This window comes from Sebastes fasciatus, chromosome 14 (genome assembly GCF_043250625.1).
Source record: "Sebastes fasciatus isolate fSebFas1 chromosome 14, fSebFas1.pri, whole genome shotgun sequence".
NCBI classification, from domain to species: domain Eukaryota; kingdom Metazoa; phylum Chordata; class Actinopteri; order Perciformes; family Sebastidae; genus Sebastes; species Sebastes fasciatus.
Genome location: NC_133808.1, coordinates 16,037,969 through 16,055,637, shown reverse-complemented (window position 1 = coordinate 16,055,637; position 17,669 = coordinate 16,037,969). Strand labels below are relative to the sequence as shown.

At 40.8% G+C, this 17,669-nt stretch overlaps 1 protein-coding gene across 1 annotated transcript; it reads right to left on the bottom strand.

The window, feature by feature from the left end:
- Nucleotides 1-323: 323 nt before the first annotated feature.
- On the bottom strand, nucleotides 324-16,160 carry stk24a (serine/threonine kinase 24a (STE20 homolog, yeast)). The gene is made up of 11 exons (XM_074659249.1): nucleotides 15,632-16,160; nucleotides 11,309-11,539; nucleotides 9,480-9,536; nucleotides 9,207-9,315; nucleotides 8,956-9,113; nucleotides 6,425-6,610; nucleotides 6,187-6,332; nucleotides 5,928-6,060; nucleotides 5,717-5,785; nucleotides 5,375-5,511; nucleotides 324-4,320 (listed from the first exon to the last, which is right to left on the bottom strand). Exons 1-11 carry the CDS (start codon nucleotides 15,671-15,673, stop codon nucleotides 4,287-4,289), a joined length of 1,302 nt encoding a protein of 433 aa, XP_074515350.1. The 5' UTR covers nucleotides 15,674-16,160; the 3' UTR covers nucleotides 324-4,286.
- Between the last annotated feature and the right edge of the window lie 1,509 nt (nucleotides 16,161-17,669).

Genomic DNA, 17,669 nt, shown 5'->3' with positions numbered 1-17,669 from the left:
CAAGTGGCTGCTAGATTTGCTTCACTCACCAGCCATAACAACTATGGTAATCTATTGAGTGGCTGGTAGATTTTCAAATCCACCAGCCACAGCTGCAGGTGGACTGGTTACTGTGCACAAGTGAATGTAAATTAGGACCGTAATACAGTAGCACAACATGCAAGAAGGGTGATATTTTCTAGAGGCACCTTGGGCTGATGGATGAACTTAAAACTGCTCTGAATAACAGGAAATCTAAAATGCTGTCGAAGGCAAGCAAATTCAAAATAAGGTCATGTTAAGACGTGTGACTCGGTCAAACAATGGCAAAACTATTCATCAAATTTGTACTGGATTTTTATTTTTTCCTTAAAATCATATGACAACTTCCAATAAATCCAACAGCATTGTCCTGAATTAGCAAACATGTATACTGGACTATAAACTGTCAGCAAAGTCACACAAAATGAAACGTACATTTCAAGTGATTGCTATCCAGTGTTTACTGAAACTTTAACACATCACAGAACCAAACTGTACTCCCTCTAATACATAATACTGCTCTCTTGGGTTATAAAAATAGTTTAATAGAATATATGCCTACTTGTGCTAAGAAATGACTCCTGGCGATCACACTGCTTTATTGCCATACAACACACAAAAGGGGGAAAAATGAAAATAAAACTGGGGGGAATTGCGACATAACATTGTAGCCTTTTAAAGTACCATTTAAAAAAAAAAAAAAAAAAATCTGCAAAGTGCAACACAAAAAGATAAAGAGTCATCATAGACCACGTCAAAGGTGCAAATTGTATTGAATTTGTCTCAGTTTGGGATGGAGGGCTTACATGGCACATTTCACATTAAAAGTTTGAAAGGAGAGCGGACTCATTTTTCATAGAGGAGCAGAAAACACAAAACCGAGTGAAAACGGAAACCATTGAGTCTGGCACCTTTTCTTGATTTGGTTGACCAATATTTAAGTTGAACAATATATGTGACCTTTTCTAAATAAAGTGTGTATTCCGCCGCAATTAGCAAGCAGAAAAGAAAGAAAATCGTCTTTGGAGAAAAACGGGGAAGAAATGTTCCGTTTAAATGATCAAATTAAAGAGTTTTAACTAATTTGACATTATGGGAAATACGCTCATTCGCTCTCTGGCGGAGAGTTACATAAGAGGATGGATACCGCTCTCTCGTGGTTGTGTCTAGAAGGTAACCCGCAAAAAATGTGTAAAAACTCTTGCAAGACTTGCTGCCCGACAACCTATCCAAACCTTAACTATTCAAGGTCAACGCCAGCAAATAACCTCTTGTAAGAAGCCAAACTCACAACATACTATAACGTGTTAACTGCAAAATTAATCAAATATTAATCGCGGTCACAATTTGGGCTTCCCACATTTAAATTAATTTGATTGACTGCAATATTGATGTTTAAAATGCGTCTTCCGCTCCTAGGAAACTGCATTTCAAATCAAGCGCTTCTTAAACTAACAGCCAGCTACCAGGGGGCAAACAAGATGTTTTGGCTTCACTTTTGGGTAGCTGTCATGCCGCTGTGCGAACACTCGGCAGCAGCAGCCTGTGAAAAACGTACTAAATACGGTATATTACTCCTTTTGGAAACTTATTTTAAAAATTATTTTGATGCAAAGATCTGTTAATTAGCAGGAATGCAGCACAACATGGAAGTGAAAGCAATGCTCCATTGTGAAATAAAAAATATTTGGTCTCTAAAATCAATGAAAAATTGTGATCCAATATTTATCCCAATAATCGTGATTATCATTTTGGCCATAACTGTTCAGCCCTAGTTAACTGGTGAGCTTTAGAGGTGCTGGTAGGTGGATTTTGTTACCTCTGGACAGAGCCATGCTAGCGCCTGTTTCCAGTCCCCGTGCTAGGCTAGCTGGCTTAGCTGCATACAAATACTAGAGAAGATCGATCTTCTAATGTAACTCTCTCCCAGAAAGCGAATAATCGTATTTCCCAAATGTTGCAGCGTCGCTTTAAAAGGACTAGTGTGTAGGATTTTGTGGCATCTAGCGGTGAGGTTGCAGATTGCAACCAATTGAATATCCCTCCGCTCACCCCTCACTTTCCAAGCATGTCGGAGAACTACGGTGGCCTTCAGGTAACGTAAAAATACAAAAGGCTCTCTCTAGAGCCAGAGTTTGGTTTGTCCGTTCTGGGCTACTGTAGAAACATGGCAGACTCTGTGAAGAGAGCCCGCTCCCTATGTAGATATGAAGGGCTCATTCTAAGCTAACGAAAACCCGATTCTTACTTTCAGGTGATTATACACTAATGAAAACATAGTTATGAATATTTCATTTCTGCTAATTGATCCCCAGAAATCCTACACACTGTCCCTTTAACTTGCCCCGTTGACTGTGTACCGTGTATTGCCCGTGGCAAAAAGAATCTATCATCCGACTCCATAAGAATTATGAAATTCCCACTGAGAAGAAAATTTAGTCCATTTGTTCATGCATGCATCATACTGGCAAGGAATGACATACGTATTTTTGATCTTTTAAAAGTATTGCTGCATATGCATTTTAATGCCAGAGGGGGGAAATATAAAGAAGAAATCACAAGAAAAAGCATTGGATCTAACATTTTTAAAGCTGATACTATTCATCCCATTCATCACAAATACTCTAAGGCTGATTCAACTCTGTTCAGGACTCGACATTCCTCCAGTCCCGCAGCAGTGTGCTACAACGCATACTGCTCAGGCCAACCAATAGGATTTATACTGGTATACTATCATGCGCATTCCTTTTAAACTAGTCAGAAGTAGTAGCAGTGCCGCTGGTCTCTGAAAACACCTTAATATGTACATCTGAGAGCAGTGTCGTCTACTATGTGAGAAGTCTTTGTCTATATGCATTTTACTGTACAACTGAAAAACCTCTCACAAGTCGAAAAATGGAAAGATAAAGCCAGGCAAATATTACACTGCATGACCAACTCCAGAGTCCAAGCTGTGAGACTTCAGGTGGACTTGTTTTGTCCCAGATAGCATAACCTGCAAAATACTGTAAGTCTCGTGCTACTGTTTTATGGCTACTTTGTTTATAGTCAAAAGGCATTTTATACTTGAAGTGCAATTAAAGCTGTAGGTACGCTGAGGAGATAGATAGTACCACTGCAGCTCCTAGGAAGACTAACAGAGTCTGCTGATTTATAAACTCGATGATGGCACTGCCCTGTTAATGGAATGAATGGACGAAACCTCAGTTTATCTAACCAGTCAAAAACACACAGCAAAAAAAAAGAAAAAGAAGAAGGGATGAGGCAAAGTCCAACAAACCAACACAACTCGAGGCCTTGTGGAATCGAGGCTGGCAACAGAGCGTCCAGTGTTTTAAACTGGTGGGGGCTTCATCGATCCAGCCTGTTGGTTTTTACATTCTCCATTACAGCCACAGCATCAAGTGTGAAACCAAAAAGTTAATAAGAAATATATAATAAATCAATAGTAAAACATGATAGAGGGCAGCCGTTTGTCATTAAAAAGTTTTACAACTGGAGAAATCAAAGACCGATATACAAAAAGAACAAGTAGAAAGGCAAGGCAATCTCATGTATGGCCATTTTTAGTCTCTCAAAATATTTACCTCACAACCATTATCTACAGTTTTGCATTTGGCCATTTGTACACAGTGGTTCCATTAGAAACGCTCCATTATTTTTTCATGAATCTGTAGAAATTAGCTTATTTACAAGTCTGTACAACCACCCTGTAGAGCTCTCTCCGTCTCCCAGAGGACCCGATCCACTTAAAGCAGGATACCTGAGTTTTCTATAGAACGCTTCAACCCACTCGTCACTCTTCACCGCACGTTTCACAGGATATCTCGCACAGCCACGCACACATGCACACGATTAATTAAGCAAGGTACTTTCTCCAAAAAGGATGCAAACCTTTGTGTGAAAAAAAAAAGCCACAAACTCACCAAAAACCAATAAGTCAAGAGTCCTTTGCAGAAAAGATAGCGGACTCCACCATTAAAATAAAAAAAACAGTTGTGAAGGAGGTATTGAGAAAGGGACATCTTACAGCAGGTGGCAGTCATGGAGGCAGCTGAGTGGCTGGCCACTGACTGTCCTGAATAGGACCCTCTGGTGGTGTGCTAGCGTATAAACAGACATTAAGTAGGCCAGGATTTGCTTCAGGCAAATGAGTGATGGGAGACCTTCCTGGGAGACTTCATCCCGGCTGTGGAGGTCAGAGGAAAAGATCTGACTGCTGCCACCAGGGTGGAAAATTAGAGCAGAGCTGGATGTAGCTCCTCTCAATGACTGGCAGCTGCCTGTGGCACAGAAAATCTGACAAACATCAGAGAAAAGGTTAATATTTGCTGACTGAACGGAACAGGCCTCGGGTTAAAACAAGACGAAAGGTCTTGACAGTGACTAACGTTCATCGCAAACCAACAAACAGTTGGAAGGATGAATAACAAGACTCTTATTCCTATATCCTGTATCCTATATTTCATTGTGGGCCAGACAAAATCAGTTTGATAGCATTTCTATTGGAGTGTCCTAACAGCAATAATAAATAAACAGCAGTATGCCAGTTGGAGATGTGAAACCATGGTAACCCGTGCCAACTTCATGTGAGCAAAACAACGGTTTATGAGAATCAAATTCTGAATGAATTTAAAATATATATTACGCCTTGTGGAATCTTTTACTCACAGTTAAGATGATGCGTTATTGATGTTACAGAGCTGCCCGCCAACGTCCGTTATGAACGTTGTCGTCACTACCGCAGTGCACTGTGGGATGTTTATGCCGCCATAGTGTCCAGCGTTTCCATACTGTAATATTACACCGAAAAATAGTATGCTATTCATGTACTACTGGTTTCATGATAAGGTTTCGGACATACTAAAAACTCTCACGTACTGTTTTAGCGTACTAAATAGCATGTTAGCATGGAATTTCAGACACAACCTGTTTCATTTATAGTGCGTGCACTCAGAGACTGTGAGAGAAAACAGAACTCGAGTTTTCAATGTAAATAAATAACTACATATTTTCATTCTGTTAATGTCACATTTAAGGAAGGCTGTGTTCAGTTGCGTTAAATTGCCTTTTTATGTATTGTTTTTACAAAATTTTACATTTGAGAAACCAAAAAATGTAGTTTAGCAACCAAACTTCGGGGCTTGGTGGCCCGCGGGGTTAGTGATTAAAAATATGAGCGTCTATCCCTGGGACCGATGGAGCGTCCCAAGATGCCCTTAATGATCCCGCTAAATAGGCTCACATACATACATCACATTTAGGAAGTAAATATGCACTTCCATTGGACTTTTACATGAAAAAAATGTCTAAGAAGAATATAATGAGAAGTGATATTATGAACCCCGATTACCTCTGAAGTCTCTGCACTAGTTCAGCTACCAGGGAGTCACAGATCCCTGGGTGTGTTTCTTCTGCCAGGAAAATGGCCTCCCGCAGCTTCTCGGCAGCCTCCGGCTTGCCATTACGCGTCTCGCCCTTTTCTTTCAACTGCAAAAAATGACGTCTTTTAGTTAACAATAGAATGTGAACTTCTAAGTATTTTAATTGTAAATTAATCTCTGACAAAATAAATGCATCTGAACATACAGTAGATTTCCTTCTGTGTGATTTGCATTGATTACAACAGTTTTATTTTAAATCATACATTCAGTGATGATTGTTTTAACTTGGGGTAACTTGTTAGTGCCATTACCTCAGTAAACAATGGAGTAAAGATTGTTGATAAGCTTTGTGACAAAGGCCTCTTTGGACTCTCCTGCACCTGGAAAAAAAGGATGATTTTAATGTTAAACGGGGAAATCTGACAGACATTTGACACAGGGGAGATTTGGCCTTGCGAACAAGATGTGCTCAATTACTAATTTATTACTTCTTCCCTCTACAACGGCACGGTATGGTCTCACCTGTTGTCTTTCGAGCTCAGCAGGCTGTGCTGCCCCATTCTGAAACTTCTTGAGCTCCTTCTCCCTGATGGTTTGCCAGATCCAGTCATCATTGCCGGAGTCGTCTCCTCCAGAAGCCTGGCCATTTGGCTCCCTACAGTGACACAGGATTGTAGGGTCATCATTAGTGTACTCAGAGCTGCTAGATTTTGCTTCAGGAGTGTAAATCTGCCATGTCTTGCCCCCCCTGAACTGGCTGGTGATGGTGCAGACAACTTACTCATCAGAGTCATCGGAGCTGGATTGTTCCCGAGACTGCTCGGATTTCCACCTCTTGTATCTGTCAATCAGCTCGGTCAGATAGGACGTCTTTTTGGAATGCCTTACAATATACTTATGTTTCAACAGCTCCTTAGCGGTTGGCCTCTAAGGAAAATACAGAAAACAAACAAACGATATTGAAAGAATACTGTGCAGTGTTACTCGTAACAGTATGAACAAGAGTCCTTTAAACTTACAAAGCTAGGCTCCTTATTTAAACAGGCTTCAACAAATTCTTTAAGTGGTTTACTGTAGTTTCCTTCCAGTGTCGGTGCATTGTTCTTTGGGATGAGGAATAAGACCTTCATAGGATGAAGCTCAGAGTGCGGCGGCTCTCCTTTTGCCAGTTCTATCGCCGTTATCCCTAATGACCAGATGTCTGCCTATAAAAACAAAGACATTGAGACAGAAAAGATCATCTTAATAAAGCAGCAGAGTCTCACACATTCGTCCACAAATACACACTATAGACTGTGTATAAAGATGGACGGCATGACAGCTAGCCAAAAGTGAAGCCAAAAGATCTCGATCGCCCCCTGGTGGTTGGCTGCAGTATAGGTCATAAAGCCTGCCTCGTCCATGTTAGCGAATGGGACATGGGCCAAACTAAAAAGTCAAAGCAGGCGTCAAATAAATTCTTTCCAAAGATGGTTTCTGTCATTTGAGGTAGTTCTTATCACGCCGATGTATGTTCAAATGTTCATTTTTCTGATAAGTTTGGTTTTAATGAGTTATTTGATGCTATAAAAAGGGGGTGAGACGTCATGATTGACAGCTGTGATTGACCGCTGCTCTGAGTGAAGTAGTCACGCAGCCGGAGGCTCGTGGAAATGGACGAGAGAGGAGATGTGAGTTTAACTTTCCAGTCACGAGTCTGTGTAATAGAACATGTGTCAATTTGATCATAAATGTAGTTATAGAGATATAACGGTTACTTGTTGTGTCGTTTTAGCCAAACAGCTACTGTGGTGCTAACGTAGCAGCTAGGTGGCTCATGCTAAATAAGCTGCGGCCGTGCTCGGATCGGGATTGGCTTGACCAGGTGTTGGCGAGCTCGATACCATGGCTCCAGGCCCCCGATCACTACTACGCAGACTCTTCGTGCGTTCCAATAACCATACTATTTAGTATGCCAGAAAAATATTTAGTATGTTAGTATTGCCACGATACTGGAATTTTTAACATTGATACAATACCTTGAAAAATATTGATTTTCAATACCATGTGGAAATAATATAAGATTTTTCTCAAAAGATAAGAAGCAGTGTGTGTGTGTGTGTGTGTGTGTGTGTGTGTGTGCGCGTCTCAAGGCGAGTGTCGGAGAGAAGAGAGAGCAGAAAGCGCAGCTGATACCTGTGAATCGATACTGCGGAAAATGAGTATTGAAACCGTTTCAAATATTCAGTATTGATATGTATTGACAACACTAGTCAATACTTAGGATGTCAAATACAGAGTGCCAAAAATACCCGGATGTCCTACTATATCTGGTCGCATTTTGCAGTATGCAAGCCAGTATGCGATTTGGAATGCAGCCTCTGACTCAAAATGACATAAAAATCTCAAGATGGCAGCTCCTGCACCCGGGGTATTTTGGCTTCACTTTAGTACAACGGAATGAAGTGGAAACAAGTCGTTCATCTATAAATACAGTCTATGATACACACAGACACAATGCTGTGTGAAATGACATTTAAACTGGCTGACTTAGGAAGCATGGGTGTATTTGAGGAAGCTGTGCAGACTGAAGACTGTGACATAGTGGTTGGGTTGACGAGCCGCACTGACTCATGTTGTGGTTATGCCAAAAATATGTATTTGGCACATCTAGTGTAGAAAAGCAGTCTTAAAAAGTGCTTAAAAACCAGAACACGGCATTCAACAGAGCAACGGGGGAAAAAGGACAAAATGTACAAATCATTTAGGAGCTATTTCACACAAATCGTTTTTCTTTGGACAATGTTCTTCACCAACATTTAATTTGTTGACTCACATTAAAATGAAGCTAACTGTTGACACAGCACGGTTATGTTTCACCTGGGTTTGACAACAGGTATTTCCTGAGGGCCTGGTGTCAATAACACCCCTTTCATACAGAGCGTAGTTTCAGTTTTACATATTCTCTCCTCTCGGTAAGCTCACTCTTGCTCACCTTCCCACATGTGCTCACTTTCGCTTTTTCTATCTTGTTCACCACAGGAAGTCAGTTAAATTATCTTTATGCATCAGCAACATTACATTGTCAACCCTAGCAGAGACAAAAGGTCACCAAAGCAGGTTTGATACACATCACTGTGTTGATCTGAATAATATAAACACTGTTATATTGCCTTTATGCTCTCGGCCCTCTCTCCTTCCTGCACTGGTGTTGCTGGACTCACCGCTGGCCCACAGGTCAACTAGTCCAATAGAAACTCTCCCACCACTCCAGATGTTCAGTCCAACACAGCTGATGTGTTAAACCTACAGTAAGCTTCTGTGATCCAGCTGTCAAACTCATTGACACTTTGCTGCCATGTCTTGCAATGACACGTGCAGTAAAGTTGACTTACTGTTTTAGTACAAAATGACTGATAGATGACCTTATAGATTTAAAAATGTATGACCATTAGCAATTCATTGTTGTCAATCAAAGCATTTTCTCCCCAAAACTTTTCATTTCTTTGGGTTTCTGCTTTCCAACACTAAACCTGACTGTGATAACAATAAAAGTTGGGATAATTCTGACCTTTGAATCGTAGGCAGATTGCTTTATGACTTCAGGCGCCATCCAGAAAGGAGTACCAACAAATGTGTTCCTTTTTATCTGGGTGTCTGTCAGCTGGCCCGCCACGCCGAAGTCTGCCAGCTTCACTTCGCCTTGTTCTGACAGCAACACGTTGGCAGCTGAAAGCAAGGAGGCAAAAATATGAGCTGCAACATTCAGTGCTTCCGAAAACATTCAGTGCTTAAATGAACATTCAGTATCTAAAAAGGTACCTTTGATATCTCTGTGGATTTTCTTTTCAGAGTGCAGATACTCGAGCCCTTTCAGGATCTCTCTCAGAATCGTAGCAATCTGCGTTTCATCCAGGCAGCCTGGTTCCAACTAGAAGAACGGATAAATTAGAGGATGCAGGTGACTTTGGGCTTTACTTTGAAAGATGTCACAGATTTTACACATTACATAACTGTCATAATGACCTGCAAATCAAATAGTTTAAGGTAAGATCATCTTCAAATATGTCATTTACTTTATTTTAATATACTTACCAAATCCAAAGCTGATCCTCCACCCAAATATTCCATAATAATCCATAATTTTGTACCCTGTAAAAATAAATCAGTAATTCAGTCAGATGGTGTTTACAGGCTGGTTTATAATTTTCTAGCAGCTGAAGACTACAAGGTATCAATCTAAAAGATACAATTACATGCAACAATCAGAGCTGTGTTAAATTCTTAAACAGCCATTTTCATTAAATCACATTATTAATAGACAATGTATTGGTAGATTAAAATCTTAGGAACCGGAGATTGTATTGCAAGATGTTTTCAAATAGGCATAACCTTGGGACATCCACTCCTCTACAGACTGACTTTAGTAGGAGTGAAACCTTTACTTGTCCAAAACACCAGAAACATCTCAGCTGTCTGATCCAGTTGTGCTCAGAAAACTTGGGCAGCACCTGTTTCCAGTGTCCCACATTCACATATGAATAAACATCATCTGGTGAAGGTCGTTCAGCCAGTCACTCACCACAACTCCACATCTGTGGATGAGTCATCGGAGCTTATGTGTTGAGATGCCCAAATGCACACAGACTGTCTTAAGATGTTACATTTACTCAGTGTCTTCTGACTCTGTAAGTTTTGGAACTACAGTTCCCATAATGCTTTAGGGGATGTTAACAGGAAATATGTACAGACACTATCACTTATTACTTTGGATTACTTTGATCCTGACACAAAGAAAAAAACGTATGCAAGGTCTGGAGATGAAAGGAGGCTCTTCTTTCTGTGATTTCCAAGCAGATTTATGGACATTTATTTGCGGTGGACATCTGGGATAATGATATAGTCGAAGAGTGCAAGTCACACTGAATCTAGACACATTTAATTATGACTCACATAACTACAACCTTTGGACGCTAAAGGTTTTAATGTACCTTTATTGCCTCTATGAGCTGTGTGTTAGCAGCTCCGCCCCACTTGCATGCTCTGTTTTTAGCAGCAGCACCAGCAGTTTGCTTGGAAAAACTGAAACTGCCATTGGCATGATCAATGTTTGCCACCACTGCCGCCCACCACTACTGACCAGAAAAGAAAAACCTAAACTAAATCAACAGGAAAAAAAATCTCTGTAACAAAATAAGACTCCCTGTACTGATGACACTCCTTCATCCCTTAGTGATGTCTGGTAAGGGCAGTGTGTTGACAAAGATGTTGCTAAACTAGAAAACTATGGATCTCAACACGATCACTTTAAAGTTTTGTAGCACACACACAGCACAAATACCATGCTTGCATATTACACACAAATAAGCCTCAATTCTCTCCTTCAGCCAGCAGCATATCTTGAGCTAATGGACCAACACTTCTCTCCTTTCTGCTGTTAAGTACCATAGTAAGTGCTGTGAGAGGCACTCTAAGCACCACCACATGTAGCGTGACTGAAAAGCTACAATAACTACAGAGATGTTAAAGAGCTGACTTTCAGCTTAAAGGGTGTTTACATTCACATCAGATGAATATCGCAGAATCTGCACTTGAATCGACACATTGACCTCATTGTGACCGATTTAAAATCCAATCTGCTCGTGTACAGAGCAAAAAGAATAAAACATGTCAATGTCCAAATACTTACAGATTGCACTGTTAAAAGCCCTCAAGCTATATACTACAGAAATGTCGGCCTATTTCGGGTTGTTCAACAGCAATCTGTGCGATATTACACAGGCAATACTTGTTCCATTGCCCATATGCATTATTTATTGACCTACATTGCATAAACATGCTTGCAGGAACACACTACTGACCTATATGTCGAGCATGAAGTATCATAAAATGCCAATGATATTCTTCCGGAGGTTAAAGCTTACCTTCAGGTATGATCCATAATACTTGGTGATAAAGGGACTGTCACACTGGCTGAGAACTGTGATTTCCTGTTGAATGTCTTCTATTTCATCCTCCGCTTCTTCCAGATCGATAGTTTTAATGGCCACAACTTTCTGAGTCCGAGTGTCGATGCCTTTATAAACTTCACCAAAAGAGCCTTTCCCTATCCTGTCCAGCTTGGTGTAAAACTCTTCTGGATCAGCTCTGAAGTTCTGTGTGACAGAGAGAAGGATGGGGAGAGAGAATAGAGTACATATTAGGTAACGCAGAGCCACATGCAACTGACGAGTTTAACATAAAGGCACAGGAGGTAAAATTACAGGTATTCAAGCTGTTGTTACACAATCAACATGGCTTAAAAAGCCGTATGCCTCACTGTGTGGAAGTGACTGGGATCATTCTTTTAAGGCAAAATTAGGCTTAAATTAAACATTGCTTTCCTAACTTTGCAAAACAAAATGTAACAAATAAATATATCCGATATCGGTGCATACCTATCTGCAATGTCAGAAAATAGTGTCCATCACAGTTTCCCAGAGCTAACATCTAAAAACGTCTTGTTGGGTCAAACCAACAGTCCAAATCCCAACAATATTCAGTTTACTTTCATATTAGATAAGTGATTAATCAATCATCAAAATAGTTGCCGTTTAAATTTATTGTGGCTGGCACTTAAATCACGAGACAATGTAACACAGACTTAGGCTTAATGTCCTCCACCACAAAGGCTAAACAGAAACTGAAGGACAACACCCTAACTTATCGACTGAACTAAATGGCTTATTTCCCCATGGAGCACCAGGGAGGAGGGAATAATGGTCTTCAAGTTGGCCAGTTCAATTTCCCTTCGTGCACAGCAATCATTAGCCTAAACTGTCTGAGTAGTGCTTGCAGTGCCAAAATTTCCATGACAAATGGCCTATATTACAAAAATAAGTCTATCCTGAAAAAGAGCTACATTTTTATTAAAGCATTACACTGTATATTATGAAGATTATCTGGAAAATCCAAATGAAACAAATGATATTTTTGCAGTAGCTTTAATAATAAAGAACGAAAGCATTTAAGCTTAATCTACCAGGTAACCCAGCCCCAAGGCGATGATCTGTTGCCTCACACAGCATATTGCTTTACAGTCCCCCCAGAGAACAGCTTCCTGTAAAAGTGCTAATGCATGGCGGTCAAACCTACAGTATATGGAGGGGGAGATGAGCAACTGCACTTTGAAAAATTGGCAAAGAGGGTGGCTGCTGAATTTGATAGCAAAGGGACTTTACAACAAAGACAAAGAGGCAGAGCGGTGCAGAATAAAGCAGAGCAGAAACAACACAACCAAAATACTATCATAACACTGGTGTGGTCAGTCATCCAGGTGAAAATTATAATGTGGAGACTGACCTCTGTAAAAACAATGGGAAAAACAACAAGGGCGCTGCGACCACAGACTACACATGATGGGAATGTACTTGCCATATCCACAGTCAGCAGGTTTACTGCGACAGCTAAAGCTGCCTGAACCTCGTTCTAAAAGCATGTGTTTGATGCTCTCCCATCTGCACCACACAACTGTGTAGTCTAGTGTCATCCACGCACCACACCCTCAGGGTTGGAGACTCACTGCCAGCCTCCCAACTGCTAACACTCCTCTGCATAGTAACCTGTGGCCCCTGGTCCATTTTTTTTACCCTCTGAACGTGTATTTGTCTGTGCATATGCTAATGAAGTGTTCATTATTTAAGAAAAAGAGTAGTATTGTGTGCAATCAATGGAATAATCATGCAGGTCTTCTAATCGTCATCTATTTTGAGAATTGATTAATCAATTTGAGTAATTTTTTAAAGTAAAAAAAAGTCAATTCTCTGATTCCAGCTTCTTAAATGTGATTATTTTCTTATTTCTTTACTCCTCTTTGACAGTAAGCTGAAAATATATTTCCATTGTGGACAAAACAAGGATGTCATCTTGGGCATTGGGAAACACTGATTGACATTTTCACCATTTTCTGACATTTTATAGACCAAACAACTGATCAATTAATAGAGAAAATAATCTACAGATTAATTGACAATGAAAATAACCATTAGTTGCAGCCCTAATGTCTTTGTTATGTCACCCCCTGGGCTGTGGTGTGGTCTGTCTACTTTATATCAAGTCTCAAACAGGACATGTGCTGACTGCCAGCTAGTGGCTGGTTCAACAAAAAATAAAAAATTTAAAGTTGAACAGGAGACTATCAAAAAAGAATTATTCAACCTACTATGCCATTGGTGGCTCATAAAAATACAATTACATTACAATGACAATAAATCTTAAACTACTGTGAAAAAGCTGAAACCCTCAACTAACCTTCTGTATTAGTCAACAAACAGAATATTTATCAGCAACTATTTTATAGTGATAGTAAACTGAATATCTTAAGATTTAGAAGCCACTTGATGTCATGCCACTTATTCGATTAGTGGATTGATAGATTAATAAATGACAATTATTCAATAATTAATTAATGGTTCAATTAATTTATTGTGCAACATTTCTAAACATTCTCTGGTTTCAGCTTCTCAAATCTGAAGACTGCCTGCTTTTCTCTGTTTCATATCATTGTAAACTAAATATTCTTTACTGGACAAAATTAACGATTCATAGACATCACCTTGCGAAGGCTTAGGAAAATTCTGATGGTGACATTTCACTAGTTTGACATTTTTTATAGACCTATAGAATTGCCAGATTAATTAATAATTAATGTAATCATTAGTTGCAGCCTTAAATGGCATGGGCTTCACTATTTTCAGAATTTTAATCCATCAAATGAATAACTGATTGAGCGACAAAATAGTGCTTTAATTGTGATGTGATTTTTTAGCCTACAATGAATGCTGCTTATACATTTTTGCCAGAATAACTTGGAGAGGGTTTGACAGTCCGTCAGTCATTCAGTAACTTACGTTTGACAACAAAAAGACAAACAAGATGTCAATCTTCTCACACACCTACTGGACTTTGACAAACAAGGCTGTGTGTTTATTGTCAATACTGTATATACTGCTCCTATTTTTATACTTCCTTCTATTTAAATTGTGCATATTTTGTTACACTTTAGTTTGTCTCTTTTTTACTGTGTTAGCTGATGCATCTTGTTTTTTGCACTATACCCTTTGCTGCTGTACACTGCAAATTTCCCCACTGTGGGACTAATAAAGGAATATCTTATCTTATCCTACTCCACTACAATTTATAGGCACATATTGTACTTTTGACTTCACTATATTTATTTGAAAGCTTTAATTACTTATCAGATTCAGAATAATAATGCAAAATATAAATCAACTCATGAATTGTTATGTATTATAATAGATTAAGCTACCAAGTAGTATATAAAAGGAATTAAAATTAGCCCCACATTCACCAGCTGCAACAGTAAAGTAATGTACCCATTAATGTATCAATAATTATAATCCAGTAATATAATATACATTATTCTGAAATGGGCCATTATGCATGAGTACTTTTAACTTTGATACATAAAATTATAATTTGATGCTAATACTTTTGTACTTTTACTTAATAATAATAATAATACATTTATTTATATAGCACTTCTCAAAACAGATGTGCTTCACAAGACAATAAAAGCAGATAAATAAAGTAAAAACTTAAGTAATATAAGTAACATTTTGAATGCAGCACACAATACACATTGTAGTATTGCTACTTTGCTGCTGTACACTGCAAATTTCCCCACTGCTGGACTAATAAAGGAATATCTTATCTTATCCTTCTCACTAGGAAGCAAATGGTGATAATGTTGCAGACAGTGTCCTTGCAGATAAAGTTATTTACAGGGCTTAAAGTATGAGGATACATGAAGTAAAATGCCAATAATCTGATGTTTCCAGCTTATTAAACGTGTGAATTTGCTACTTTTCCAAAAATACAACAGTAGACAAGTAAAATAACAAGTTGGATATGTCAATTTGTGCTTTAATTGTGATGTGATTTTTTAGCCTACAATGAATGCTGCTTATAAATCTGGCCAAGAATAAATTGGATAAGGTTTGACATTGACATTCAGTAACTTACATTTGACAACAAAAAGACAAATAAGATGTCAGTCTCCTCACACACCTACTGGACTTTGACAAACATGGTTTATCACTAGGAAGCACATCGTGATAATGATGCAATGTCCTTGTAGATAAAGTTATTTACAGCAGCTTAAAGTATGAGGAAATAAAATGTGGGGATCAAATGAACTTGCCTCTGACAGTGAGCTAATAATATAATGTATAATGTGTTGTATTTACCTGAATCCCCGTCAGTCCACTCTGAAGAGGAGAAAGAGCCATGGCGTCAGATCAGCAACGATGACGCCTTTCCTCTCGTCGTTTTCTGCTTTCCTTATCAGAGGTGTCACGTTGAGTTTCCTCACCGACCCCGTTAGTTTGGATGACCCGGCAAACTCTACGGGTAGTTAATGAACCAAAACAGAGAGGTGGGTTGAGTTAAAGAGAGAGAAATGAGCGTGACTTGTCGGCTTGTACTTCGAGCTTCTCCTCCTCTCCTCGCCTTCCGCAGTTAGCCTCCGCTAGCTACGTTAGCAGCTAGTTAGCATCACAGTTAGCTGATTAATTATATCTCTGTAGATTAGGGAAGGTGTCTCAGTAGGAGCTTGACAGTTCCCCGGTGGTAAGATAAGAGGTTTGGTTGTGTAAATAGCCCGTAGAGGATGAGTGGAAGCCCTCTGTTGTGTTAGTTGTGTCGCTTGTTGTTCTCTTCTCTCATCACTTTACTCTGTCGCCCGGCGCCATCTTGGTTTAATGTCATTTTCATTTCTCCGGAGGACCAATCAGAGCGAGGGAAGAGGAGACAGTGCGTCTGACGTCATGCGTAAATCAAAATGCGTCACAGAGGTGCCAGTTTATTAAGAGTTTCACACATTGTGGTTTGATTGGTGTAACCAATGGTTACCTGTGTAGTCGGACTGTTTAGGTTAGTTTGTCACATATCTAACTTGTAAACTGATCAGCTGGCTGAAATCAAGCAGCCCCTCTTTCCTCTATTAGCCCTAATGTTAGCTGCAGCAGAGGGAGGAGGACAGAGGACAGGAGGACAGAGGACAGGAGGGCAGGAGGGCAGAGGGCAGAGGACAGGAGGATAGAGGAAAGAGGACAGGAGGACAGAGGACAGGAGGGCAGGAGGGCAGAGGACAGGAGGATAGAGGAAAGAGGACAGGAGGACAGAGGACAGGAGGACAGAGGACAGGAGGACAGAGGACAGGAGGGCAGAGGGCAGAGGACAGGAGGATAGAGGACAGGAGGACAGAGGACAGGAGGGCAGAGGGCAGAGGACAGGAGGATAGAGGAAAGAGGACAGGAGGACAGGAGGGCAGAGGACAGGAGGACAGTAGGACAGAGGACAAAGGACAGGATGACAGAGGACAGAGGAAAGAGGACAGGAAGGCAGAGGAAAGAGGACATGAGGACAGCGGACAGGAGGACAGAGGACAGGAGGGCAGAAGACAGGAGGACAGAGGAAAGAGGACAGGAGGACAGAGGACATGAGGACAGAGGACATGAGGACAGAGGACAGGAGGGCAGAGGACATGAGGACAGAGGAAAGAGGACAGGAGGACAGGAGGACAGGAGGACAGAAGACAGGAGGGCAGAAGACAGGAGGACAGAGGAAAGAGGACAGAGGACAGAGGACAGGAAGACAGAGGACAGGAGGGCAGAGGACAGAGGAAAGAGGACAGGAGGACAGGAGGGCAGAGGAAAGAGGACAGGAGGACATGAGGACAGAGGAAAGAGGACAGGAGGACATGAGGACAGCGGACAGGAGGGCAGAAGACAGGAGGACAGGAGGACAGAGGAAAGAGGACAGGAGGACATGAGGACAGCGGACAGGAGGACAGGAGGGCAGAAGACAGGAGGACAGGAGGACAGAGGACAGGAGGACAGGAGGGCAGAAGACAGGAGAACAGGAGGACAGAGGACAGGAGGACAGGAGGACAGAGGAAAGAGGACAGGAGGACATGAGGACAGCGGACAGGAGGACAGGAGGGCAGAAGACAGGAGGACAGGAGGACAGAGGACAGGAGGACAGGAGGGCAGAAGACAGGAGGACAGGAGGACAGAGGACAGGAGGACAGGAGGACAGGAGGACAGGAGGACAGGAGGACAGAGGACAGGAGGACAGGAGGGCAGAAGACAGGAGGACAGGAGGACAGAGGACAGGAGGACAGGAGGACAGGAGGACAGGAGGACAGAGGACAGGAGGAAGGACTGATACTGACTGATGTCTGTGTTCTTCAGTCTTTATAAACTTCACTCAGTATTTTCATGT